This window comes from Gymnogyps californianus, unplaced genomic scaffold (genome assembly GCF_018139145.2).
Source record: "Gymnogyps californianus isolate 813 unplaced genomic scaffold, ASM1813914v2 HiC_scaffold_47, whole genome shotgun sequence".
NCBI classification, from domain to species: domain Eukaryota; kingdom Metazoa; phylum Chordata; class Aves; order Accipitriformes; family Cathartidae; genus Gymnogyps; species Gymnogyps californianus.
In genome coordinates, this window is record NW_026114367.1 from 279,060 (window position 1) to 304,833 (window position 25,774).

Here is a 25,774-nt window from a genome sequence, read left to right on the forward strand (position 1 = left end):
TTTCTGTACTGGGCCTGGCTGGGATACAGGGGATTGTTTTTCATCGCAGCCTGCACGGTGCTGTCTCGAGTGTTGATAGCACACCGATGTTTAGCTATTGCTGAGCAGTGCTTGCACAGCACCAAGGTCCTCTCTGTTGCTCACTCTGCCGCCCCAGCGAGCTGGCTGGGGCTGGGCAGGAGGTTGGCAGGGGACGCAGCTGGCACAGCTGCACTTGTTAAGCTGTCTTTCTCTCGACCCTCGTGTTTCTCTTGCTTTTGCCCTTCCAGTTCTCGCCCTCATCCCACTGCGGAGAGGAACGGAGTGAGCGAGCAGCTGGTGGGGGTTAGCTGCTGGCCAGGGTCAACCCTCCAGATTCCTACCTCGTTTAACAAACCATCCCAAAACGGCCTTACTCCAGGTGTGAATAAATGTTGTGAAGCAGTTGTAACTGCCAGTTGCTGCGCCCGCAGTCGCCAGCAATGGGAGATCCCCCGACCTGAGCTGGAGAGTTGATAACGTCGAATTCTCAGCTTGTGCTTTGTATCTTTTGATGCTTTTCCAGGAGGTCTGCGTCATGGTCTTAACGTTGGGGGGAAGTGAGAGACCAAAGCTCTCATTCCAGTTGCTCTGGCTTCTCCATTCGAGGGACCCCAGTGTCTACAACGCTCCTCTGTGTGTTTTACTCTTCCTTTATAGTAATCAGTTACTAAGCAGGGAGAGAAAGAAGAAAATACTCAGTGAGTAGTTCAGGCTCAGGTGCTTTTGGCTACAGCTGCTTCTGTGCTCGCTGGTTGGCCCCTGCTCTTCTGTGGATTTCTCTCTGCCTTTGAGTCTGAGGACAACTCTGTGGGATCCTCCGGGCTGAGGGGAGGGGGAAAAAAATCCAGATTACTTCCTATGTGTAAATGCCACTTAGGCTACATGCTGGCCAGAGTGACACGGAGAGCTTTCAACTAGCTTTAGTGGGGGAGGAGGAGGAGGAAAAGGAAGAACAGGAAGAACAGGAGGAGGATGAGAAAACAGATGAGGAGGAAGAAGAGGAGAAAAATCAACAGGAAGAGGGGGAAGGGGGAGGAGGAGGCAAAGGAAGATCGGGGGAAGGAAGAACAGGAAGAGGAGGAACAGGAGGAGTAGGAGAAAGAACTAGAAGAAGAGGAGGAGCAGGAATAACAAAAGGAGGAGGAATAACAGGAGGAGGAGGACCAGGAGGAATAAAAGGAGAAGGAGGTAGAGGATAAGAAGGAGAAGAAAGAGCAGGAGGAGGATAAAGAAGAGGAGGAACAGGAGGCGGACGAGGTACAAGAAAAGGAAAAAGAGGCTGTAGCAGGGTGGATCCCTCCCAGACATCTTCTCTTTACATTGCTCTAAGTAGCTTCATAACAGCAGCAAACATTGCCACCTCCTGCTCTCTCCCTTTTCAAGTCTTCCAGGGATACAGGAAACACCACAGGTCGTGCTGCAGGGCTGTGAGGGACCCCAGCAGCAGCTCCCTTTACTGTGAGAGTCGCTACTCATTCCGGGTGGGGGTGAAGATGCAGAGAAGTGGAATCAAAGAAGCAGTTTTGCTTGGCCTGAGAGATTGTGGCTTCAGCACGGCAGCTTCAGCAGCAGCTAGCATGGAGGAGTTGTGGAAGGAGCTACGCGCCGGGCTCGCTCTACAACACTGGCACCTGCCTGACCCTGTCTGCCCTGCCTCTGGCAAAAGAGCTAAAGGCAAGGGAAATGTTTCTCATCCAAAGCTGCAAGTTGCTGGGCTCCAAGGTGAAGGAGAACTGAAAACCAAGAGAAGAAAACAGACGCTAAGCAGGAATTCTGTCTTTCTTTGCCTTTGGTGACTCTTAAGAATAAAAGTACCAACAGTTGCACCGCCTGGGCAATGTATGGTATTCCATATATCCATAACACCCTTATTAGAATTCCCTTCTCTAATCCCTCTTTCCATAACTGGTTCCTTGAGGCTTCCCCTCTGCGGTTCCGATCTCGGAACCGAGAAGGCTTTTCCCTCAGCTCCGCCCTTCGGACGGCTGCCTGGCTCTTCACTTCTCTTGCAACAAATCCCACCCGTCGGCCATACTTTACTAGCTCCTCTGGTATTTCCCCCAAGTAAGACTGGGTCCAGCTTGCGGTCCTCCTGTGCTAGCAGCTCCGAGCCGATCTTGCAGTTGGGTTGCATACAGCTTTAATGAGTCAGGTAATCCTTTATTTAAGGGGGTCATTCTATCTGGATCGGCAAATAACAAGGGAGAAGGCTGACGGGGTACCAGACGGCTGTATTGTATTAATTGGAGACAATTGTGTGCCTTTTGCACACTCTCGGTAAGCTGACTTAACGTTGGAGTGGGGATGGATTCTCCTCTCTCCAGGGGGTCTCAGCCTCCCGCCCAATAGGCTGCTCTTTGGGTTAGAGACCAGGGTTCCCTACCATCATGCATTGTCAAAAACACTCCAGGACCCCAATGTCCCTGTGCTTCCTCCTCCGAGAGTTTTATCCTGTCCCCCCCCATCAGGGAAACCCTCCATACGTACTCAGTTTCAGTTTCTTTTATTTGCCTGCTGTGTTTTTCTTGCAGCTTAGCCAGCTCAGTTGCACTCTAGGGCATTTGTTTAGTCGTTATAGTGGGTTCCGCTTCCTCGTCCTCCCCCTCATAAGCGACCTCAGTTTTTACGAGCGGTCGGAGTTTAGAGTGAGGTTGCGGGTTTATTTGTGCTGCATCAAGCTCCCTCCACGGGTAATGAGGGGTGACCTCTCGATCACGGGGGTCCGCCTCCTCGGCGAGGCTGGAAAGCCTCGACTCGCTATCCAATTCCTCCTCCCGCAAACGGGCAGGTTCCAATCTTAATTCTCTTTCCCTCTCAAAAGCCTCACATAAACTGTTACATAAATTCCCTGTTAACCTCCTTTCTCCAGTTAGCGCCTCCTCGGCTTGCCGCCGTTCTCGGCGTTCCATCTCTAAGCTGGTCTGCAAGGGCTTGACTAGCTCTAACAAAGATTCATTTGTCTCCTTTTCATTTTTCTTAACCACACACTTATCCATTTGGGCTGCCAACAAGGCAGCTCCCAGAACTCCACACACCACAGCTTTTCCCTTTCCGCGTTTACATTTGTTTTCCTTTGCCAAGTCTCTTATTCATTCAGCCACAACTGCCGGAGATTGCCAATGTTCCTCAGCCCAGCTCTGTCCTCTCGGGGTCGGACAGGCTTTATAGTCTTTTAACAAATCTAGCAGTGGGGAGCAGTCAAGATCAGGCATATCCCAGGTTGCCATGATCTTCTGCCAGAGATTTCGGTATCGACCGAAAATCAGTTCTCCTTTGTCCATCTCTCTGGCTGTTATCCCCATAGGAAAAAACAAACAAACAAACAAACAAACAAAGAAACAAACAAAGAAACAAACCTCCTCACCGCTTCTCACAGAGCATCCTGCCAACTACGCCAATTGAAATGTCCCGTCCCGCTCGGCGGGTTTAGGGAAAGGTATTTTGATATGCTCCGGGCGGTGCGCGGGAGAAACAACAAAGTTCTGAGGAGGTTTAATCAAAGCAATTTTACTTCCAAACTTTAAAACTTTCAGACCGAATAAGGCACTTGGCAAAACTCTGACTGGATTTCTTGGTTAGGCTTACCTAACCTATTTCTAGAAGGGGGGGGGGGGGCGGGGGGGCAGGGGGGAGAGAGAGAGAGAGAGAGAGAGAGAGAGAGAGAGAGAGAGAGAGAGAGAGAGAGAGAGAGAGAGAGAGATCACCGGTCCGGGTTCCAGCGTTGGTCCAGCCAACGGAGGGGGGGTGTCTCTGGTCTGTGGGCATCTTCTTTTCCTCTTAGTTCCCCCTTTTTGGGGACTTGCCTTCTCCTTATATTCTTATCCTTCAATGTGGACTGCCTCTTATTTTAATTAGCCTCGCTTGCTATATAAATTAGCACGCATGCTTCTTGCAGGTGTGGGGAGGCAAGACTTTTTGGTCTCAAATTGAGTCGGTGGTCGCAATCTCCCCTGCCACATTTACCTTTCCCCTAGTTCCTGCTGGCTTCGGTGCTTCTTGGGCAATTACTGCTGGCCTCACAGCTTCTTGGGCAATTCATCCAGCCTTTGACAGGCTCCTGCCTCTTATCAGTCTTTAGCTCCTCATCAAGGATCGTAAATTGCGAGTGTTTGAGACATTCTTCGGACAGGCTCAGGGGATCTAACATCCTCTCCTGCACCCTTATCAAGTTTTGTCTCCTGCCCTTATCCTTTGGAACAACTAGCTCTTTGTTCCAGGGGGCTACAAGTTTGGTTTTTTCAGTTGGTCTCCTACACAAGGAGAGGGAGAACAGGAACTATAAGGCGAATGCCTACTTGCCCATTTATTTCAGAAATGTTGCCTAGTGATTGTGTACATGGGGTTTTGCATGCAGAGGTTTCGGAAGAATCCTTCCCGGCAAGTCCTGCATTTTCAAAAAGCCATTAAAGGACAAGACCCAAGAGTCATTTCTGTTAACTCGGTGCTGCTGTGCTTTTAAGAAAGATCAGTGCATGGCACTAAAAGACCTTTCCTTTGCCCACACTGTTGCATATGTGGGGACTGATACGGCATCACTTGCCACCCAGTGAGTGAGAAGCAGTCCAAGTCCTGGAAGCAGCTGCAGGTTGGTACCCATCGGCATTGGCAAAGACGTGATGCAGACAATAATTCAGCAGCCTGCTGAATGACTGTGAATTGATTTTCACAATCTTTTGGTAAAAAACAAGCAAAATAAGCTGAGGGAATCGAGGGAGTCAGGAGGCAAACTCAAGCATTAATTTCATCTACAAGCAAGAAATGGGCAGCTATGGGGAAAGGATGTTCAAGTGTGCCAACTTCAGTGGAAAACACAGCTTCAGGAAGTCATTTACTCAGTTTCAGCCCCACCACGCCTCGTATCAGCAACGGGAAGGCAGTCCATCTCAAGTGAGGCAAGGGGTGCTCAGCCCCATCCACAACGGTCCGTCTTCTACACAGCCTCTGCAGGCCTGTCCCTGTGAGCTTGCATTTCTCTGGCTCAGGGCTCAGCCTCTAGTTCTGCCTCGAGAAAGCAGTCCCAGCACCTCCCAACATCGTTCTTCACGGGCACCAGTTCCACAGTGGGCATCGGACAGACAAGACGCCTAGAACAAAACCTGCTGGGGAGGATGCTGCCTTTAGGCTTCTCCCTCTCTTGGAGGCTGATGTACCTGGACCGAACAGCAGGGATAAGCCAAAAAGCAGTCCGCGTCCTTGCACTAACGAAACCACACAAGAGCCCAAAGCCAGATGCCTTCCCTGCTCTCAGTCCCACCTCTCCAACAGCTCCAAATCTTCCCAAAGCAGATCAATCAGCCTAGCAGGTAAGGCATGAAGCCACACTCCAGCCAACCACACAGACCCCACACCAACCAAAGGCACGGGCAGCACCAAGCAAGAAACTCACCGGCAACCTTTGCACCGAGTCCGAGCTAGAAGCACTGAGCTAGCACAGGGCGACAGCAACACCACTGCCAAACACGGCTGAAACTGCCGATCCCATTGCATTTTTACGTGTGGCCTGATGAGACGCTTCTGCCTTTCTCTCCTCCACTGTATTCCTTAGTACAGGAATATGTGCCTGGTTAATCTTCTCTTGAACAGGTCATGAGATGATTCAGCTATCCAAACCAGAGAGGGAGTGAGAGAAAGAGAGGAATGCAGATGAACTAAACTGCAAAATAGTATCACTGACTACAAAGCAAAAGACCCAGAGACCAGCTGTCGGTTTTACAGAGACAAAAGCAGATGCAGGAAGAAGTACACAGAAGTGTTTGCCGGTGAAAACCTAGCACGAGACTAAAGATTTGTGATCTTACCCAGCATCACTAGAAGGCAGAGGATGCTCTCCTAGCTGATCTGACATGTACCAAGACATTTAACAAAGTCAAGCTGCTGTGTCCATCCAGCTTGAAAATGTTAACTTCCATCCCTCTCCTGTTTCTGCATATCCAGATAGCGAACCATCACTAGAAGCCTCGTTCACTAGACAGCTGTCTGACAAAGCGCTTTGGGACAAAAAGCAACAAGACGATTGAACGGGAGCCCAGGCTGCGCGAATTCAATGCTTGCCAACAATCTCACCCAGAGCAGAAACTAAGGTGAACCCACGAAAAGTTAGAGACCTTGCCAAGTGATGGAAGTGCCACAGCAGCTCCACTGGCAGAAACCCTCTTGAGCTTCAGCTGGACTTGGGAAGGCTACCGCCGCTCCCCGGGACATGCCAGGGCGCTGGGGCCCAGTCAGGGCATCCTGGGCAAGGCTGCCCTCCCTGGGGCAGGGAGCGCCATGGGGGGTGGCGGAGCTGCGCCCGGAGGTGGGAAAGAGCTGTCGCAGGGGAGTGGGGAAGGGGCAGAGACCGCGGGTGCAGACGGGGCTCGGGGGGGTGCGTGGGAACATCGCTTCTCCGGAGTGACGCTGAACAGCAGCCTCCCGGGGCCAGCAAGGCCTGAAGCACATGGCCAAGGTGCTGGGCAGCTGGCCAAGGCCAGCCCGTGGGGAGGAAGGTCTGGGGAAGGCATTGCCAACCTTCGGGGAGAAGACAGCCCACCCAGTCCCGTCCCCTAACGCTGCCCCTCGAGAAAGGCAGAGGAGGATGACTGACAAATGAGCGTGGGATCTCCCAGTGCAGATGAGACGAGCAACCAGCTTTATTGTGCTGGGGGATGGGGGCCAGCACTTGGGGCTGGTGCATGACTGCTCAGCAGCGTCTTCCAGGCCGGCTGTACGGCTTTTGTGCCCGCCGTTGTAACCGTAACTGGTGTCGGATCCGGTCTGGCCCAGGGTGCCTGGAGCAGCTCCTGCTTTCAGGCACTGGGGAGCTGCGGGATGGCCCCAGTGGTGCCTGGATGGCGGTTGTGCAGCTGCTTCTGGCAGGCGCTGGGGAGCCTTGGAACAGGCCCAGTGCCACCTGGCTGGCGGTGCCGGGGCTGCTGCTTTCAAGTGCTGGGGAGGCGCCGGATGGTCCCCGTGCCAGCTGGCTGGCAGTGCCAAAGGTGCTGCTTTCAGCACTTGGGGCTGGCACACGGCTGGTCCCGCGCTGATTTCCAGGCCGGCTGTACGGCTTTTGTGCCCGCCGTTGTAACCGTAACTGGTGTCGGATCCGGTCTGGCCCAGGGTGCCTGGAGCAGCTCCTGCTTTCAGGCACTGGGGAGCTGCGGGATGGCCCCAGTGGTGCCTGGATGGCGGTTGTGCAGCTGCTTCTGGCAGGCGCTGGGGAGCCTTGGAACAGGCCCAGTGCCACCTGGCTGGCGGTGCCGGGGCTGCTGCTTTCAAGTGCTGGCGAGGTGCCGGATGGTCCCCGTGCCAGCTGGCTGGCAGTGCCAAAGGTGCTGCTTTCAGCACTTGGGGCTGGCACACGGCTGGTCCCGCGCTGATTTCCAGGCCGGCTGTACGGCTTTTGCGCCCGCCGTTGTAACCGTAACTGGTGTCGGATCCGGTCTGGCCCAGGGTGCCTGGAGCAGCTCCTGCTTTCAGGCACTGGGGAGCTGTGGAATGGCCCCAGTGGTGCCTGGGTGATGGTGCTGGGCCTGCTGCTCTCATACACCAGGGAGCGGTGCGACAGCCCTGATGCCACCTGGCTGGCGGTGCTGGGGCTGGTAAGCTCTGGATTGTCACTGGAGGCTGTGAGGAGAGGCAGGAAGGTCAGCAGCACGGCCACCCAGCCCCGGGGCAGGAGAGGCCATTGTGGTGCCCACAGCCCTCCCGGAGCCAAGCCCACCCTAAGCCCCTGCTACCAGGCCTAGCCTGGACACTGGCCCCAGCCCAGGGGCACCCAGGCGCTTTGCCTCTTACCAGTGCCCAGGCCAGCACAGCAGTCGCACTCCCAGGTGCTTGCGCTGTTCCTCAAGTAGGAGCAGTGTCGGTGGGTGCCTTCGGCAGCGCAGGAGCTGCACAGGAGCAGTTGCCAGGGCCTGGGGAAGCAAACAGGTTGCCGGTTGTGAGGACAAAGTGAGGCAAGCAAGGGACTGCCCAGCAGAGCCCTTGTTCTTAGTCCTTCCTCCCCAAGCCCGTGCGGAGACAGAGATCCCGTGCAGAGCCCTCCATTGCTGCTTTGGCAACTTACCCCTCTTCCTCTGCCTGCTCCCTGCCTCCCGGACAAAGGCACTTGCTGGCATTGCAGCAGCTGTGCCTCTGATACACCAGTCCGAACGCTTGGTCGCTCTCCCATGATGGTTGTCTGCTGCAGAAGGAAGGGAAAAGTGTTGAGCCCCTGCTGCCCCAGCATCAGGCAGATCCAGGCTGTCCCTGCGCTTCTGCCCCCACCCCCATTTCCAGCTCCTCCACGAAGCTGAGGACAAGAGGCAGGGGACAGCAGAAGGCCAGGCCTGCCGGGGCACTCCCTGGCCTGGCGCTGCGCTTGTGCCCGACGTCTTGGCAGCTGGGAAGAGAAAAACCAACCTCTTGGAGATTCGAATCCCCATGGTGAGCATTTCCATCACAAACTGATCTTCGTTTCGGCAATGCAAGCAGCGGAAGCAGACGCCAGCGTGGACAGCCTGTTTCTGGATGCAGCTCCGGTGGAACCAGGCGTGTTGGCATGCTGGGCACACCATGGTGCGGTAGGACTTTTTGTCCTCCACGAGCTCCAGGCAGACGATGCAGGTGCTGTTCTGCTCCGGAGTGGCCTGCACTGCCTGCTCTGGGCGGTGCTCCCAGCAGAAGGACCTGGGGGGAAGATGGAAGGGATGGGCGAGGTGAGGTGAGAAGTGCTGAGTCCTTCCCCGGAGATGGCGAGGAGGGCAGAGGAGCTGTGAAGGAGCCCCAGACCCTGTCTGGGCTCTGGCTCTGGCTGTGGCTGTGGCTGTGGTAGGCTGCTGGGAAGTGTCCCTGGGGTTCCTCACTTGTGCATCCACTGCTGACAGGAGGGGGCTTGAAGACGAGGAGGCTCCTGCACGAGGGCCGGCAGCCCTTACCTGTACAGCCCAAAGAACTGGGTGACACATTCACCCTCTGAGGCGCAGGGGAGATGGAAGCTGCGGACGCACCCCTTCTCCTGGCAGGTGATGGTGGCACCCATCTCGCCACAAACGAAGCAGCGCTGGAAAGAGCAGAGCAGCCCCCTCAGCGGCAGGCTCAGGGCCTGCGTGGCCAGCCCCACGCCTCTGGGCAGGGCGCAGGCTGTGGGCACTGCTGGCTCACACCCCGCAGATCCGCCTGGCGCACGAGGCGTTGGCCTGTGCCGGAGCCTCTGTGGAGCTGCTGGGAGCAGGCGGTTGTCCCAGAGCTGGTGGAAGGGCTGCGATTTCTTTCTTGGGCTCCAGGAGGAGCTCCCGCAAGCCTCTCCCGGGGCAAACTTCCCTGCTCAAGGTCCTCACCTTGTGGGCTGCTGCCTGGATTGCACGTCTGATGTCCTCCATGAGAAACCCGTTCCCGCTCTCTTGCGGAAAAAGCCTGCTGGCAAGAAACTGCAGAGCGGAGAAGGCCGGGAGCTCGTTAGGTCAGCAAGAAAGGGACCATCCCTGGCCGAAAGCTGGAGGGAGCCCCAGGAGAACTCACCAGGCAATACGTGTGGGCACAGAGCCCTCTCTTCGCTCTTTTGCACCCACAGATATCCGGGTCAGCCTCTGCCCGGCGACACAGCATGCATGCTGGAGGGGAGAGAGCAAATGCCGCTGGGATGAGCACCTCTGCGGGGCTGGGGAAGTGTTCCTGCGGGATCGCCCCCAAGGCCCTGCTCTGTCCCTGCCTAGCTGGCTGAAGGGCAGGGCTGGGGCCTTTGCAGAAGAAGGGAGCATGGCAGGCACGGGTGCCCCAGCAGGTGCCCACAGCCCAGCCTGGGCCCCGCTTGCTGAGGAGAGGAGGGACCCTGCCCCACGGCGACTGGGGAGCTCCTGCCTTCCCCTGCCACCGGTCTTGGCCGCACGCAGACTGCCCCGACAACCCCTCTGCCAGCCATGGGCAGCTGTGGGGAGGGGAGGGATGCTTTGCTCTCACCTTGCTCCTTCGAGTCGGGGTCCTGCTGCTTCACTGCGAACATGGTGCACGTCGACGGTGAGCGCTTGGAGATCCTCTGCCCCAGCAGGGCCGGGGTTTCTCCTCCGGACGCTCCTCTGCCAACCCTGAGGGAGCGGCGGGACATGGTGAGCTTGCAGCACAGGCCCCGGAGCCCCGAGGTGTGAGGCTCCCCTCCTCCCTCGGCAGCCCTGGGCAAGCCCCTTCCTCCCCTGCCCTCTCCTCACCTCACCAGGTCGCACTGACGCACGGCCGGAGGCCAGCAGCCCTTTATCAAGGCCTTGGCAATGGGTCACAGTGGCCACTGTGACATCACCACCACCCATCTGCGTGTGCCCCCAATACGGGCAGGGGCGCCCTCGGCTACCTGCCACCCCCTGTGACACGGCCACCGCCTCACAGGGGTGGGTCTGAAGTGCTGAGGCAGGGGCCGAGCCCTCAGCACGCTCTCAGCGTGGAGACGGCGCCGAGCGTGGGGGCAGGTAGAGCTCTTGCACCCGTACGGGGCTGCAGTGCTGGCACAGGTCGCCCAGAGAGGCTGTGGAGTCTCCAGCCTTGGGGACAGGCCCAACCCGGCTGGATACAGGCCTGGGCAGCCTGCTCCAGGGGACCCTGCTCGAGCAGGCGCTTGGACTAGGTGGTCTCCAGAGGTGCCCTCCAACCTCAACCATTCTGGGAGTCGCTGAAAGGCGGCCTTACATGTGTCGAGAGGGACCTTGTCGATCGCAGGCACGCCGAAAGTGGCGAGCACAGGAACGGGAACGGGGCCAACTGCATGGGGATGTGGACAGCACTAAGCGTGGGGACGAGGATGCACCGAGCAAGGGGGTGGCGACTTTGAAGTTTGGGCTTTGGGGACATTGCAGGCGTGTGACAGGGATGGCACCAAGCACAGAGGTGGGGACCTCAGTGAGTGTGGAGTTGGTGACAGCGCTGAGCATGTCTACTGGTTTTATATGGGTTAAGCCTCTTCATCGTAGCCTGTATGGTGCTATGGTTTGGATTTGTGACCAAAACAGTGTCGGTAACACACCAATGTTTTAGCTACGGCTGAACAGTGCGTGCACAGTGTCAAGGCCTTTTCTGCCTCTCACACAGCCCCGCCAGCGAGCAGGCTGGGGGTGCACAGACCTTGGGAGGAGACACAGCTGGGACAGCTGACCCCAAATGACCAAAGGGATATCCCATACCTTATGATGTCTGCTCAGCAATAAAATTGCGAGCTGCTGCTGCTCCCGGACTGGCTAGGCATCAGTCGGCTGGTAGTGAGCAATTGTGGCTTTCTGCATCGCTTGTTCTCTTGGTTTGGTTTTGTTTTGTTTTCCTTGTTAAACTGTCTTTATCTCAACCCACGAGGTTTTGCATTTTTAACCTTCTGATTCTCTCCCCCGTCCCACTGCAGGGCAGAGTGAGTCAGTGGCTGTGTGGGGCTTAGCTGCCTACCGGGGTTAAACCATGCCAGCGTGGGACAGGGGTGCTGCTGAGCATGGGGCTGGGGACCTCACTGAATGGGGGGCCAGGGCCAAGGTGAGGGGCAGGGCTCGCACAGAGCGTGGAGGCCAGGGCCAAGCATGGGGCCGGGGCCAGGGCCGGGGCCAGTGCCGAGCATGGGGATGGGGTCAGCACTGACACTGGGATGGGAAGGGTGTCAAGCGTGGCAGGTGGGTATGGCTCTGAGCGTGAGGACAGGGACAGTGCTGAGCACAGGGGCAGGTAACAACAGATGCCCAGGCTCAGAAATGACCCAGAAAAAGTAGTCCGGACCATTTGGGGTATCCTCAGAGCATACGATCCAACTTGGGCAGACGTCCGACAATTATTTGAATCGGTGCTTACCCCAGATGAGCGTATACGAACCCAGGAGCATAATCCAAGGTGGGCTGCAGAAGCTGCTGGGAGAAGACCGTGGCTGATGGCCAACCCAGGATGGGATCATAGGACAGAAGCAGGGACACCTTGAGACAATGTAGAGATGCACTGTTAGAATCCCTGGAGTGAGCAGGACGAAAACCAATGAAGTGGAGTAAAGTGAAGGAATGTCAGTAAGGGTCAACAGAGCACCCATCCGATTTCTATGCTCGGTTAGCTAAACAAAGGAGTATGTACGGAGGGGGCCACCCTGAAAATCCTGAAAATCAGTCATTACTTGTTTCCCTTTTTGTCGACCAATCCACTCCTGACATCCAAAACCAGTTTTCTAAACATGCTCCAGGATGGCAAGGGAAAGGAATAGATGAAATTGTTAGTATAGCGACTTTTGTCTTTAATGGCAGGAAAGACAGTAAGGAGAAACTGAGGAACAAACAACGGGAGGGAAAAGTTTCCTTGCTAGCTGCAGCCCTTAGGGGTCCAGGACCCTTCTTCCTCAGAGGGAGGGGCCAAGGGCAAGGACGCCATAAACCGCAAGGACTTTTTTCCCCTGAAATTCCCCGAGCCGACTGCTGCAACTACTGTGGGTAATTAGGACACTGGAAAAAAGATTGCCCCTTTAAAGCCCTGGTTTTCTCTGACACCACAAGCTATGCCTGCTTTAACCGTGACTTCCAAATTCAATCCCCTGCACCCGCACAAGAACATAACAGTACCCAAGTGTATCGGGTTTGCGTGGCAAGGTTTTAGTGGCGGGGGGGGCTACAGGGGTGGCTTCCGTGAGAAGCTGCTAGAAGCTTCCCCTATGTCCGATAAAGTGAATGCCAGTGGGTTCCAAGACGGACCCGCCGCTGGCCAAGGCCGAGCCAACCAGCAACAGTGGTAGCACCTCTGTGATAACATATTTAAGAAAGGCAAAAGAAGTTACAGGGGAGTGGCAGTTGCAGCCAGAGAGAGAGGAGTGAGAAGATGGGAGAGAAACAACTCCGCAGACACCAAGGTCAGGGAAGAAGGAGGGGGAGGAGGTGCTCCAGGCGCCGGAGCAGAGAGAGATTCCCCTGCAGCCCGTGGGGAAGACCATGGTGAGGCAGGCTGTCCCCCTGCAGCCCATGCAGGTCCACGGGGGAGCAGATCTCCACCTGCAGCCCGTGGAGGACCCCACGCCGGAGCAGGTGGGTGCCTGAAGGATGCTGTGACCCCATGGGAAGCCCGCGCTGGAGCAGGCTCCTGGCAGGACCTGTGGCCCCGTGGCCCTGTGGAGAGAGGAGCCCACGCTGAAGCAGGTTTGCTGGCAGGGCTTGTGACCCCGCGGGGGACCCACGCTGGAGCAGTCTGTTCCTGAAGGACTGCACCCCGTGGATGGGACCCATGCTGGAGCAGTTCGTGAAGAACTGTAGCCCGTGGGAAGGACTCACGTTGGAGAAGCTCATGGAGGACTGTCTCCCGTGGGAGGGACCCCACGCTGGAGCAGGGGAAGAGTGTGAGTCCTCCTCCCCCTGAGGAGGAAGGAGCGGCAGAAACAATGTGTGATGAACTGACCCAAACCCCCATTCCCCGTCCCCATGCGCCGCTCGGGGCGGGGGGAGGAGGTAGAGAAAATAAGGAGTAAAGTTAAGCCTGGGAAGAAGGGAGGGGTGGGGGGAAGGTGTTTTAAGATTTGGTTTTATTTCTCATTATCCTGCTCTGATTTGACTAGCAATAAATTAAACTAAGTTTTCCCTAAGTCGAGTCTGTTTTGCCCGTGACGGTAATTGGTGAGTGATCTCCCTGTCCTTATCTCGACCACGAGCCTTTCGTTTTATTTTTTCTCCCCTGTCCAGTTGAGGAGGGGGAGTGATAGAGCGGCTTTGGTGGGCACCTGGCATCCAGCCAGGGTCAACCCGCTACACCAAGATTGGCAACTACTGGGAACCTGTTATGCAGCAACCAGCAATAAGGCCCACATGATTTTAAATACTATAAACCCACAACAAGAGCTCCAGCTGACCCTTAGGGTGGTGGTGGTGGGAAATTATTTCTGCCTAATAGATACGGGCACTATGCATTCAGCTCTAAACACACAGGAACACATTGGAACAAATATATATCATGGGAACTGAAGTCCCCAACATGTGCCCTGTTCAGAAGAGATGCCCCTCCAGCTAGGGCCCCTATTAATTACGCATTCTTTTATACTACTTGCAAACAGCCTAACAAATTTCTTAGGGAGACCTTGATGCTGCAAAGTGCAGGCAAATTTACACTGTTCCCCCCACGGCATGCGGATCCAGAGACCTATCAACAATTTATCTAAATTAGTTGCCCCATTACAGGAAAGCCCTAGAGATTTCACCCTACTAAAAGAACTGCAAAAACTCCTGCCCCATCTTTGGCGGTGGGATCCCACTGAAGCAGGACTCCTAAAATCCAAAAAACCGATTATCCTGCGAACTAGAGAAGATCCCCCACCTTCACTCAAACAATATCCATTATCCCACGAAGCCATCGAAGGGGTAAAACCCCTAATCCAAAGGTTTTGTATGCCAAGGGATATTAAAAGAATGCCAGTCACCATGTAACACTGAAATGTTGCCACACTTTAAATTCAGCTTCCTTATTTCCACTGCCCCACAAAGGACACAAAGTGGAAACAAGCTTGCCAAAGCACATAAACCAAGCTTGGTGGCCTCAATGCCTTCAGAAATAGGAAGCAACACTCTGAACAGCTGACAGCGTTACTCTGAAACATTGCCATGCTTTAAATCCAGCTTCCTTACTGCCACTACCCCACAAAGGACCACCGCATCACGACTGTATAGGGGTCATACAAGAATACGGAAAAATAGGAGAAGACCTCCAAGATATGCCTCTTGCAAATCCTGGTTTGAATCTAGAGGTTGACAGTTCTTCGTATTACCTAAGGGGACATGGCATCACGGGTTTTGCAGTTCCTGCAGAAAGTAAAGTGGTAAGAAGCGGCTCAGCGTTAATTAGCCCAGACCAAGTGCACAAGCAGCTGAATTAATTGCCATAACCGAAGCCTGTAAAGTAAGCACAGATAAATCGGTTAACGTCGACATAGACTAGTGACGTGCCTTTGGAGAGCGCCAAGCCATGGGAAAATTTAGAAACAAAGAGGTTTTATAACTTCAGCGAGAACACACATTTCCAACAAAGAACAAATAAAAGGACTCTTAGAAGCCTATTAGCTGGGGATGAACAAGTAACACAACAGATCCTAAATATTCAACCAACGGTACACCCAAATCAGAATCAGGCCCAAATGGCACAGCCAGCATCACTGGAGGGATCATCACAGACCTTCTCCCCAGGGGATAAAGTGGGGATAAAGGTAGATGCACGGAAAAATGTATTGTCTCCAAAATGCAAAGAACCCTCTCTTGTGTTACCAACCTCTTTTTCTGTAATCAAGGCGGAGGGTAGAGATTCCTGGATTCCTCATTCCCATGTGAAAACAGGACCAGACGGCAAAAACTCATCCTACGACAGAAACACCTAATTCGTAAGAATATACCTCCACAAATAGTTATTCAGGACCGACTGGCCTTCAGATTACATTTTAGCAGCACAGGGCGGAGTATGGGCCCTAATTACTACTAGCTGCTACTTTTATGTCATTCAACATCACAAAATAAAGACAGATATCGAACAAAATAAAACTCATGTTACAAGCCCTACATGAAGCAGGACAAGAACAACCTTTTGATGCTTTAAAATTGGCGAAGGTCAGGGTTTCCTAATACTGCTCAATGGGCACAAAAACTTAGAATGATCTTAATAAGAGTATTATTCATTTTGCTGTCTTTTATGTGAGTATTAAATGTTGTCTTTCTCTTTGTAATACTATAACTCCCAAGTATTATATTAAGGGAATAGGTCCTGATGGACAAAAGAAGAGGAGGGTCTCTGAAAGGCAAGATGCTCACTGCAATACGACTGGCTTAGAAGAATGAACGCTACCTGAGACTGTGAGCTTTTACCTCGGCGTCGATGTGACCTCAAGACCCAACCGAAGCCAGCTCTCACCGCCTGAGAAAGCCCACACCAACGACAAAACAACAGAAGATTTACCCTTCGGTGAAACCGGGCGTATAACCACGGCCAGAACCACAACTGACCAGAACCCAGGCTAAACCCCGCACCTGCACGGGACATGGGTTTAGACCAATGAAGACTGACACACCACTGAGCACACGGCTGCACCGCCTGCACAGGACAAGCACGTACTGATCCTGCATGGGACAAGTACATACCGGTTATGGGAGCAATAGGAACTGGTTAGCCCACCCCTTAACATGAGTGATTTGATTGCTCCGCACAACAGTATTGTAACATAGATAAACATCTACAGAACATCCGTAACATATATAAACCCTGTTGGGTGGCAACAGGAGGAGGAGGAAGAAGAAGCAAGAGGAGGCAACAGGAGGCCACTGGAAGAGGAGTCCATAAAGGACAGCAAGAGGCAACAGGAGGCAGCAAGAGAAAACGAGCAAAGAGGAGGAGAAGGAGGAGGAAAAAACAGTAGGCAAGAGGTGGAAGAGAAGGAGGAGGCAAAAGAGGCTACAGGAGGAAAAGGGAGAAGGAGAAGGCAACAGGAAGGGGAGGAGGAGTTTTCACCAGGAGGCAACAAGAGGTAAACAGGAGAAGGAGGAGGAAGCAACAGTAGGCAAGAGGAGGAAGAGCAGGATAAGTCAATGGAAGGGAACATGAGGAGGAGGCAACAGGAGGCAACTGGAGAAGGAGATGGAGGAGGAGGAGGCAAAAGGACAGGGAGGTAACAGGAGGCACAGGGAGAATAAGAAGGAGGAGGAGGAGGAGGAGGAGGAAACAGGAGGCATCAGGAGGCAAGAGGAGGCGGAGGCAAGAGGAGGCAACAATAGAGAAAAGGAGGAGGACGTACAGGAGGAGGCAACAAGAGGCAACAGGAGGAGGAGGAAGAAGAAACAGGATTGAACCGGAGGCAACAGGAGGCCACCTGAGGAGGATCAGGAAACGAGAGGCAAGAGGAGGCAAGTGGAGGAAGAGAAGGTAAAGGAGGAGATGGCAACAGGAGGTGGAGGAGAAGGAGGCAAAATGAGGCAAGAGGAGGAAACAGGAAGAAGGAAGAGCAAACAGGAGGAGGAGGAGGAAAAAACAGGAGGCCACAGGAGGAAGAGGAGGAAGAGGAGGAAGAGGCAAGAGGAGGCTACGGGAGAAAAAGGGAGAGGTACAAGGAAGAGGCAACAAGAGGTAACTGGAGGAGGAAGAGGAGGAAACATGAGAAGGAGGAGGAGGCAACAGGAGGTTACAGGGGGCAACAGGAGGAGGAAGAGGAGGAGGAAGAGGAAGCAACTGAAGGCAACAGGAGGACAAGGCAAAAGGGGGCGACAAAAGGCAAAAGGATGAAATAAGAGGAGGAGGAGGAGGAGGAAGAGACGACAGGAAGCCACAAGAAGCAAGAGGAAGAGTAAGATGCAACGGGAGGCAAAAGGAGGAGAAGAAGGAGGAAGAGGCCAGAGGACACAACAGGAGAAGGAGGCAACAGGAGGCAAAAAGGGGCAAGAGGAGGAGGAAGAATAAAAAGAAACAGGAGGCAACCGGAGGCAAAAGGAGGCAAGAGGAAGAGGAGGAGCAGGCAAAAGGAGGCAACAGGAGGAAAAACAAGGCAACCGAAGGAGGAGGGACAGGAGGCAAAAAGAGAAGGAAGAGGAGGAAGAGGAAACAGGAGGCAAGAGGAGGAAACAGGAAGAGGAGTAGGAGAAGGCAAGAGTAAGCACCACGAGGCAACAGGAGGAAACAGGAGGCAACAGGAAGCAACAGCAGGCAACAGAAGTATGAGGAGGAGGATTCAACATGAGGAAAGAGGAGGAGGAGGAGGAGGCGGAGGAGGAGGAGGTGGAAGAGACAACAGGCAGAAATTGGAGGAGCAGGAAAAGGAAGCAACAGGAGGCACCAGGAAGGGGAGGACCAGGATGGTAAGGAGGAGGAGGAGGCAACAAGAGGCAACAAAAGTGCAACAGGACGAGGAAGAGGAGGAGGAGGAGGTAACAGGAGGACACAGGAGGCAAGAGGAAGAGGAGGAGGTGGTGGAAGTAACAGGATACAAGAGAAGGCAAGAGGAGGCAAGAGGAGGCAAGAGGAGGAGGAGGCAACAGGAAGCAAGAGGAGGCAAGAAGATGCAGGAGGAGGAAAGAGGGTCAAGAAAAGGAAACAAAAGGCAACAAGAGGAGGCAACAGGAGGACACAATAAGAAAGAGGCAAAAGGAGGCAAAAGGATGCAACAGAAGAGGGAGGGAACAGGAGGCAAGAGGAGGAGGAGGAGGCAACAGGAGGCGACCGGAGGAGGCGGGAAGGGGAGGGAAGTGTGGGCTAAAGGAGGCAAGAAAAGGCAACAGGGGGCAAAAGGTAGAGGAGGCCCGAGGAAGAAAGAAGAGGAAGAGGAGGAGGCTACAGGAGGCAACAGAAGAAGGATGATGTTGAGGAGGAGGCAACAGGAAGAGGAAGAAACATGAGGCAACAGGAGAAAATAGGATGAGGAGTAGGAGGAAGCAATAGGAGGCAACAGGAAGCAACAAGAGGTGGAGGAGGAGAATGCAAGAGGAAGCAACAGGAGAAACTCAGCAGGAGGAGGAGGAAGAAGAGGCAACAGCAGGCCACAGGAGGAGAAGGCAACAGGACGCAACAGGAGGACAAAGGAGGAGGAGGAGGATTCAACATGAGGAAACAGCAGGAGGGGGAGGAGGAGGAGGCAAGAGGAGGCAACAGGAAGAGAAGGCAACAGAAAGAAACTGGAGGCAACATGAGGAAAAGGAGGAGGAGACAACAGGAGGCCACAGGGGACAAAAGGAGGAAGAGGAGGAGGCAACAGGAGGCAGCAGCAAGAGGTGGGAGAGGAAGAGGAGCAGGAGGAGGAGAAAGAAGAGGAGGCAAGAGGAGAAAACAGGAGGAGGAGGAGGAGGAGATGGTTACAGGAGGCAACAGATAGCAAGAGGAGGAGGAAGAGGAGGGAAGAGATGCAACAGGAAGTAACTGGAGGAGGAAGAGGAGGAAGCAGCAGGAGGCAAAAGAAGGAAAGAGGAAGACGAGGAGGAGGAGGCAACAGGAGGCAAGAGGAGGCAAGAGGAGGAGGAGGAGGGGCAGGAGGACGAAACACTCCCGTATTCCATTGAGATTTTAAGCACATCACAACTCAGGGATGGAGCACCTGCCGTGTCTGCTTGTCTTCAGCAATTCAGAACATCCAAGCCTACTGGTGAAGTCATTACCGACAGGATTCGTTCCACACTGCGACCATCGCTCCTCTCAGGAACAGAGGGCAAAGCTCTGGAGGACAAAGGCTGTCAGGAGGCGCTCCAGAAAGAGAAGATCAGTGCAAGAAGATCCCCGTCACCTCATCACAAAGAAATAATTCTAGCTCAATGAAATGAGGACCCAAAACACAACACACAGAACAGCATCCGCCATCAAAACTGTTTCAGCGGTAGTTTTAACTGCTGCAGAGCTGCAGGCTGATGACCTTACCATCGCTGTCACAGGGCCCCAATTGACAGCACTTACGAAGGCCCTTTTGAAAGACTCAAATGCATCTCACCTTCCCTGAAGAGGACCTGATGCTTACCCGTTGCCAGTGTTAGCAGCAGAGCCCTCTGGCAATCCAGCCCACACTCGCCCACCTTGCATGCAGCAGTGACCGCCTTTCAGCTGCTACTTTAACGGCTCTCTTGGCTGTGCTCCTTTTCGGTCTCGCTTCCTACTCTACCAGTCAGGGTGGGCTTCCTGTCATTCTACACTGAGCCCAGCTTCTCAGTAGGAGGACCACACTGCTGTCCCCATGCTTGCCAATTTTAGAATATGGAAATTGTAATTAGCAAACAGTAACTCTACCCACGGCCCATCTCGATCTACTCTATAGCCTACAGCTCTGAAGGTACAGACCAGTCTATACTTATATCCTGTATCTACCTACTCAAAGATCTGTCCACAAAGTCCAATCAAAATTACCTTTAATAGAGCATGGAACTGGGGGAAGGGGAGCGGAAAGAAAAGGTGGACAAAAGCAAAAGTGCAGGCACACAGTTAAAAAAGAAAGGAGCCGAGTTATCCCAAAGGCCAGCTCAGCCCAGCTTGCTTTCGCTGGCCAAAAGCTGTGCAGCTTGGAGGAAAAAAAGCTGACTTTGGTGCTGGGATGCACACAAATGGCTGAGTTCAGCTGTGAAACAGCAGCACAACCTTGACATGGCTCCTTTCCACTGTCCCCCTACCTGTGAGCATGCTGGGACTTCCTCGCTTCCCTCAAGGCCTCCCAGACTAACAGGGACGTGGCAGCTGTCCAGCCCACGTGCCGTGAGGAGAAACAGTTTTCACCATCAAGGGGGGAGCACATCACTGCATCTGCAGAAGCAAAGGGGCAGCCACGCCTCGGCCTCGCAGATGCCCAAAGCTGCCCTGAGCCCCACGAGCCCCTGGCGCCCCGCCACTTGCTTGGCCCTGAAGCTCTGCGGGGCCTGCCAGCGCTGGGGAGCCCCGGGGACAGAAGCGAAGCACACTGGGCAGCCCCCCTGGGGAGAGGGATGGGGGCTCCGTCCTTCCTGCTGGCCGCAGGACGATGCCCTGGGCCACGCCAGCACAGGGCGTCTCTCCTCCTCAGCCCCAGGGGAAGGCCAGGCCTGAGGAAGGCCCTGGGTGCTGGGCTCAGCACGGGCGGTGGGACCGGGGGCACAGCCCTGTCTCCCGCCAGGTGCCGGCCTGGCCGACGCCAGCGGCGCCCGTCCCGCAGCTCCTCCTGCCCAGGGCTGTGGCTGCAGCACAGGCAGACCCGCATTTGGGGAAAGACGTGCCCATGCGGAGCACATCCAGGGCAGCTCCCCTCCTCTCCCCCCTCCTTTCCCCCCTCCCCTCCCTCCCTGAGCAGGCCCAGACCCCGGGAGCGCACCGAGGGACGGCAGAGCTGTGCACACACCTTGCGCTGCTGAGAGAACAGCTCCAGGTGAAACGGCCCTTCTCGAAGGCCGTCTCTCCGCAGGCCCAGTGTCCCGGCTGGCTGAGGAGCGAGCTGCGGTGGGGGGCAGCGGGCGCAGGCCAGCTCTGGCAGGAGAGGCCCGGGCTGCCCCTGCTCGCCCGGCAATAGGCACGCCATTGGCCACGGCTGAGCCAATCAGCAGAGCCGGTGTTGGCCTGTGCCAGCCAGCCTGGGGCGGGGGCACAGAGGCCGAGGGGCCCGAGCAGGCATGGGTGAGAGTCGGGCTGGGGGCAGCCGGGGCGAGGGGGGGACCAGGGCCAGGGCCAGGGCTAAAGGTAGGCCCAGGCCCAGGCCCAGGCCCGGGCCCAGGCCCAGCACAAGGCCCAGGGGAGCTGCAGGCGCAGGAGCAGGTGTCTCCCAGCGTGGCCGGGCCTGGGGGGACCTGGAGACCTCACCGCCCACGAGCCCCACCGTGGCCCAGTTCACCAGGCCTGGGCCCGAGTGCTCAGCCCCAGGGACAACCCCACAACCAGGGTCAGAGCGGTTCCTGCTGCTGCTGCCTTGAGGCTCGCCAGCCCCCAGTCAGCCCTGAGCCAGAATGCAGTTATCTAAGCTGGGCTGAGGTGGAAGACTAACTAAGAATAAGAATATAATAATAATTGTAATGAAAAGGACTATAACAGAAAAAAAGGGAAATAAAACCCAGGAAAAGGCAAGTGATGCACAATGCAGTTGCTCACCACCCACTGACCGATGCCCGAGCAGCAATCCGCTCCTCCTGGCCACCTCCCCCCTGTTTCTATACTGGGCATGACGTTCTATGGTATGGACTATGCCTTTGGCTAGTTCGGGTCAGCTGTCCTGGCCGTGCTCCCTCCCAGCTTCTTGCACACCTGCTTGCCGGCAGAGCATGGGAAAGTGAAAAATCCTCAACTTAAGATAAGCGCTACTTAGCAACAACTAAAACATCAGTGTGTTCTCAACATTATTCTCACACTACATCCAAACCACAGCACTGTACCAGCTACTGAGAAGAAAATTAACTCTGTCCCAGCCAAAACCAGGCCACCTGGGAAGAAAACTGATCATCACTCCAGCCTCTGAAGAGCCTTTTTCCCCTCCTCTGTTCATCCTCAGGGTTTACACCTAAGGCTTGAACATGCTGGAGATCTTCCAGGTATGGACCTTCCCCCAACATAGACAATGCTCTTTGGGTAGCTACCTCGGAAGAGTCGGGGGCTGCTCCCTGGGACTTCACCTGTCTCCAGAGGAAACCAAGATGCTCCAGGAGATGTCCTGGAAGAGTATTGGGGTGCTAGCATGCATGGACCTGCATCCAACCTAGGCAATGTTCTTTGGGTTTCTTCATTAGAAGTGTCTGGGGCTGCTACCTGGGAATTCCGCTGTCTCCAGAAGAAACCCAAATGCTCCGGGAGATTCGTGGGAGGAGTCCTGGGGAGCTACCGGGAATGGACCTGCCCCTAACATTGACAAAACTCTTTGGGTAGCTACCTTGGAGGAGTCTGGGCCTGCTCTCTGGGAATTCACCTGTCTCCAGAGGAGGCCAACACACTCCTGGAGCTGCCTGGGAGGAATCCTGGGGAGCTACCAAGCCTGGACCTTCCCCCAGCATACACAATGCTCTTTGCGTAGCGACCTTAGAAGCGTTGGGGCTGCTACCAGGGAATTCTCCTCTCTCCAGGAGAAACCAAAAGTGCTCCTGGAGCTGCCTGGGAGGAGTCCTGGGGAGCTACCGGGCATGGACCTGCCTCCAAAAGCGACAAAACTCCATGAATGACTTCATATAAACGTGAAGCACTTCATGTCAGTGCTCTGCCTCGCTTACACTGTTGATCTCAGTGCTCTCCCCTCGTCCTCATCTTGCAATGTTTTGGCTGAGGCCTAGACATGAGATGGAGAGAGCCGATCGTCCTCACTCCCGCACACCCCCTCTCCCCGCAGCTGAAGGTGAACAGACCAGATCTTTGGGGATATGTTGTTTTATTAGACTCATAGCGGAGAAATTAGAGGAGTTGTGTAGAGGGAATGTCGGAGTCCAAAAGTGGGAGCGGGTGCCTGGGGCTTGATCAGCGTCACCTGGAAGGGGAAAAGGGAGAAGAAAAAAAGGGTGACCGTGGTGGCCTCTTCTCAAGACGACTTGTCTTCAGTGAGGCCGTCTGGCATAACGAGTTGATGTACGTGCATTTGCCGTTTGTTGTGCGTTGCTGTGTGCATGCCTGGGCACTTTTAGCTAGGGTGGTCTTGAGTTCTCAGAAGCCCCATCGGAAGGGGGAGATGCTTAAGGGCTGGTTGTTGCAAAGCAGAGGAGGAGAGGCGGGCAGGCTGCCTTACCTTTCCCGGGCAGTAGTCTGCCGGCCCCGGCTTCACTGTTTTGTCTCCTCCAAGTCCGCTTTTGGTTCCCATCGTGTACATGGGAGCCCTCTTTTTGTAGACGTCCAGTTCCACCTTGGGGAATGCAGCAGGACCTGGCGTCTGGAAGAGAGGCAGGCAGGTTGTTGGGTACAAAAGGCAAGTGTTGATTCTTGCCGGGTGCCCACGCGGGCAGCGCTAGTTGAGCTGGCTGGCCAGAGAAGTGGTGTGAGAGGCATGGAGCGATTGGAACAAGGGCACCTCCTGTTGCCCTGCAGAGAGGCAGATTTCCCCGAGGAGGAGGGAGATTCCCATTAGTGGCCATCAGCTTTGCCCCACCAAAACTGTTAGTGTTGGAAAGCGAGGGACTGCAGGTGTCAGTGTCGCTGCCTAGAGCAGGAGAGCCAGGGGAGCCGGGGCTTCTTGGCTTTTACCTCTGGTGCAGGAAGTGTGCGTCAAGAGAGGCTGCAGCAGGCGTTGGAGCCCTTCTGCCCTGAGGAGAGCAGCTGAGCTTCAGTTGCCGACGCGAGAGAGCAGAGAAGCGTAGCTCACCTTGGAGAGGTCTTCAGCAAAGCCATTGTGCTTACTCTTCCCTTTCATGGAGTAGCACGGGCTGGCGTGGGTGTAGGCTGTGTTGGGTCCCACCAGCCTAGGCAGGGTGTAGGTGCCAGGACCTGGAAGGGGAATGGGAAGAGAGCGTGTGTGAGTCCTGCGGGGAGAGGAGCAGTGCCTGGGGGGAGAGCAGCAGCTTGCCAAGCCTGCTGCGAGGAGCAGGAAGGATGTCTTGCCCCTCCTCCCAATGCCTCCGTCTTCTATCGCCCGCAGCGTGTGTCGGCAGCTCCACAACCGACAAATCTGCTCCACACACATCTGTCCAGCAGGTTTTCCCTGGAGGACGCGCAGGCTGCAAGTGTGTGTTTGTCCCCGCGTTCCCTTACCTGGAGGTTGGCCGGTTTTGACGGCCTTGTGCCGGAAGGCCATGGACTGCGCCGGCGCGCATTTGTAGAGGTGTTTGTTGGCCTTGTCGGTGGAGTAGTCGCCTAGGGCAGAGGAGAAGCGGAGAAAAGCAGTGAAGCTGGGCTCTTTTCCTCAAGCCAAAGAGGAAAGGTGAGGAGGAGGTGCTCAGCCTTGCTTGCTTTCTGTCTGGAAAGCTCTGAAGCTCCTTGAGGGCGGGAGCGGATGGTTTTGTACCCCGGTAGCACAGGGCAAAAGGAAGGCGTGCTTGTCTTGCCTGGAAGAAGTGCTGGAGAAATGGTACTCACTTGGTCCCGGGGTGATCTCGCTCTTTATCTTGGGAAGGCCGCACATGGGCTGTGCTGGAGCCACGTACTTCCCGTTCCTGGTGATGGAGGGCTGGACGTAGTACCGAGGACCCGGAGAGCAGCTGTCTGCGACGGGAGGTTTCGGCCCTTGACATGTGTAGGCAGGGGCTTTGGTTTTGGTGGGGTTGTGAGCCAGGTAACCTAGGAAGAAAAGCCTGTGAAAGGACACCTGCCTGCAACTCCCTATTTCAAGCTAGGTTCTGAGTGGAGTAGTTGGAGTGGCCTGCCTCAAGAAGTTCCCCTCCTGCGTGATTTCTTCCTCCAAGAAGGACACCAGCAGGCCAATACAATGGGACACTACCTTCCAGCCAGAACGATGTAGGCACTGTGCAATGAATCAGCATATCACCAAAATGCTATTCTTAGCAAGTATTAAACCCCCAAACACTTGCTAAGCTAACTTAAAAAGCAAATGTCAAGGTGGCCTCTGGGACGTTTTGCTTTGCTGGAGCCCCGATGGGAAAGAAATTGAAACTTCCCTGCTATTACGGAGGAGGAGAAGAAGAAAGTGAAGGAGAAGAAGCGGAGGAGATGAAAAAGGAGGAGAAGAAGAGAAGGAGGAGGAGAAGGAAAAAAAGAAGAGGAGGAGAAGAAAAAAAGGAAGAGGAGAGGAAGAAAAGGGTGAGGTGGGAGCAACAAGTTTGGAGCAAAGATGCAGAACAAGCTTCCTCCTGCGCAGTCAGGGTTAAGGCGCCGCTAAGGCCACCTCTGTGCTCAGTGGAGGCAGGCAGCTCTTTGCCGGGGCTCTCCAGGAGCAGCCGGAGCCTTCCTCTGGCAGGCCTGTGTCCTTGCTGCAGCTGAGAGCAGGGAGGCTTGGAGCAAAGGGGAATGGAGCTGTGGCTGCTTGTCCCCTGGAGGCAGTGGAAGTGGTGCACCCCCCTGGCGACGGTGGCTTTACCTGTTGTCCCGGGGATTGCGTACTTGGGTCCCGGGCTGGTGAACTGGGCCATGATGGGGCCGCGTGGGCGATGAGGTCTCCAGGTGCCCACCCAGGCTCCGTCCATGTTGGAGGGGCTACAAAGCCTACGGCAAGAGCAGGAGAGTTGCTGAGGGCCTTCCCTGGCAGAGGCCCGGTGTGAAACCTCCCCGGGAGGAGCAGCAACGCTTCAGCTTTCTCAGCCTTGGCCGTCGGACTGGGTGCGGATGAGCTAGTCGGCTGCTGCAGCTCTCGGTCACAGAGCGCGGCGAGAGTGAGGGCAGGCAGCGATCGGGCAGGAGAGGCTGTGGTGTCAGCTGCCAGGCGGCCTTGGGGAGAGGCCTTGGCTCGTCATGGAGACGCACTGTGACATCATAGAGGCTCCTGGCGCCTGTCATATGT

General features: G+C 55.1%; 1 protein-coding gene across 1 annotated transcript; it reads right to left on the reverse strand.

The window, feature by feature from the left end:
* Positions 1-22,758: 22,758 nt before the first annotated feature.
* LOC127028894 (outer dense fiber protein 3-like) lies at positions 22,759-25,463 on the reverse strand. Its single transcript, XM_050914546.1, has 6 exons — positions 25,355-25,463; positions 24,397-24,597; positions 24,073-24,174; positions 23,687-23,808; positions 23,117-23,257; positions 22,759-22,861 (listed from the first exon to the last, which is right to left on the reverse strand). Exons 1-6 carry the CDS (start codon positions 25,458-25,460, stop codon positions 22,775-22,777), a joined length of 759 nt encoding a protein of 252 aa, XP_050770503.1. The 5' UTR covers positions 25,461-25,463; the 3' UTR covers positions 22,759-22,774.
* Between the last annotated feature and the right edge of the window lie 311 nt (positions 25,464-25,774).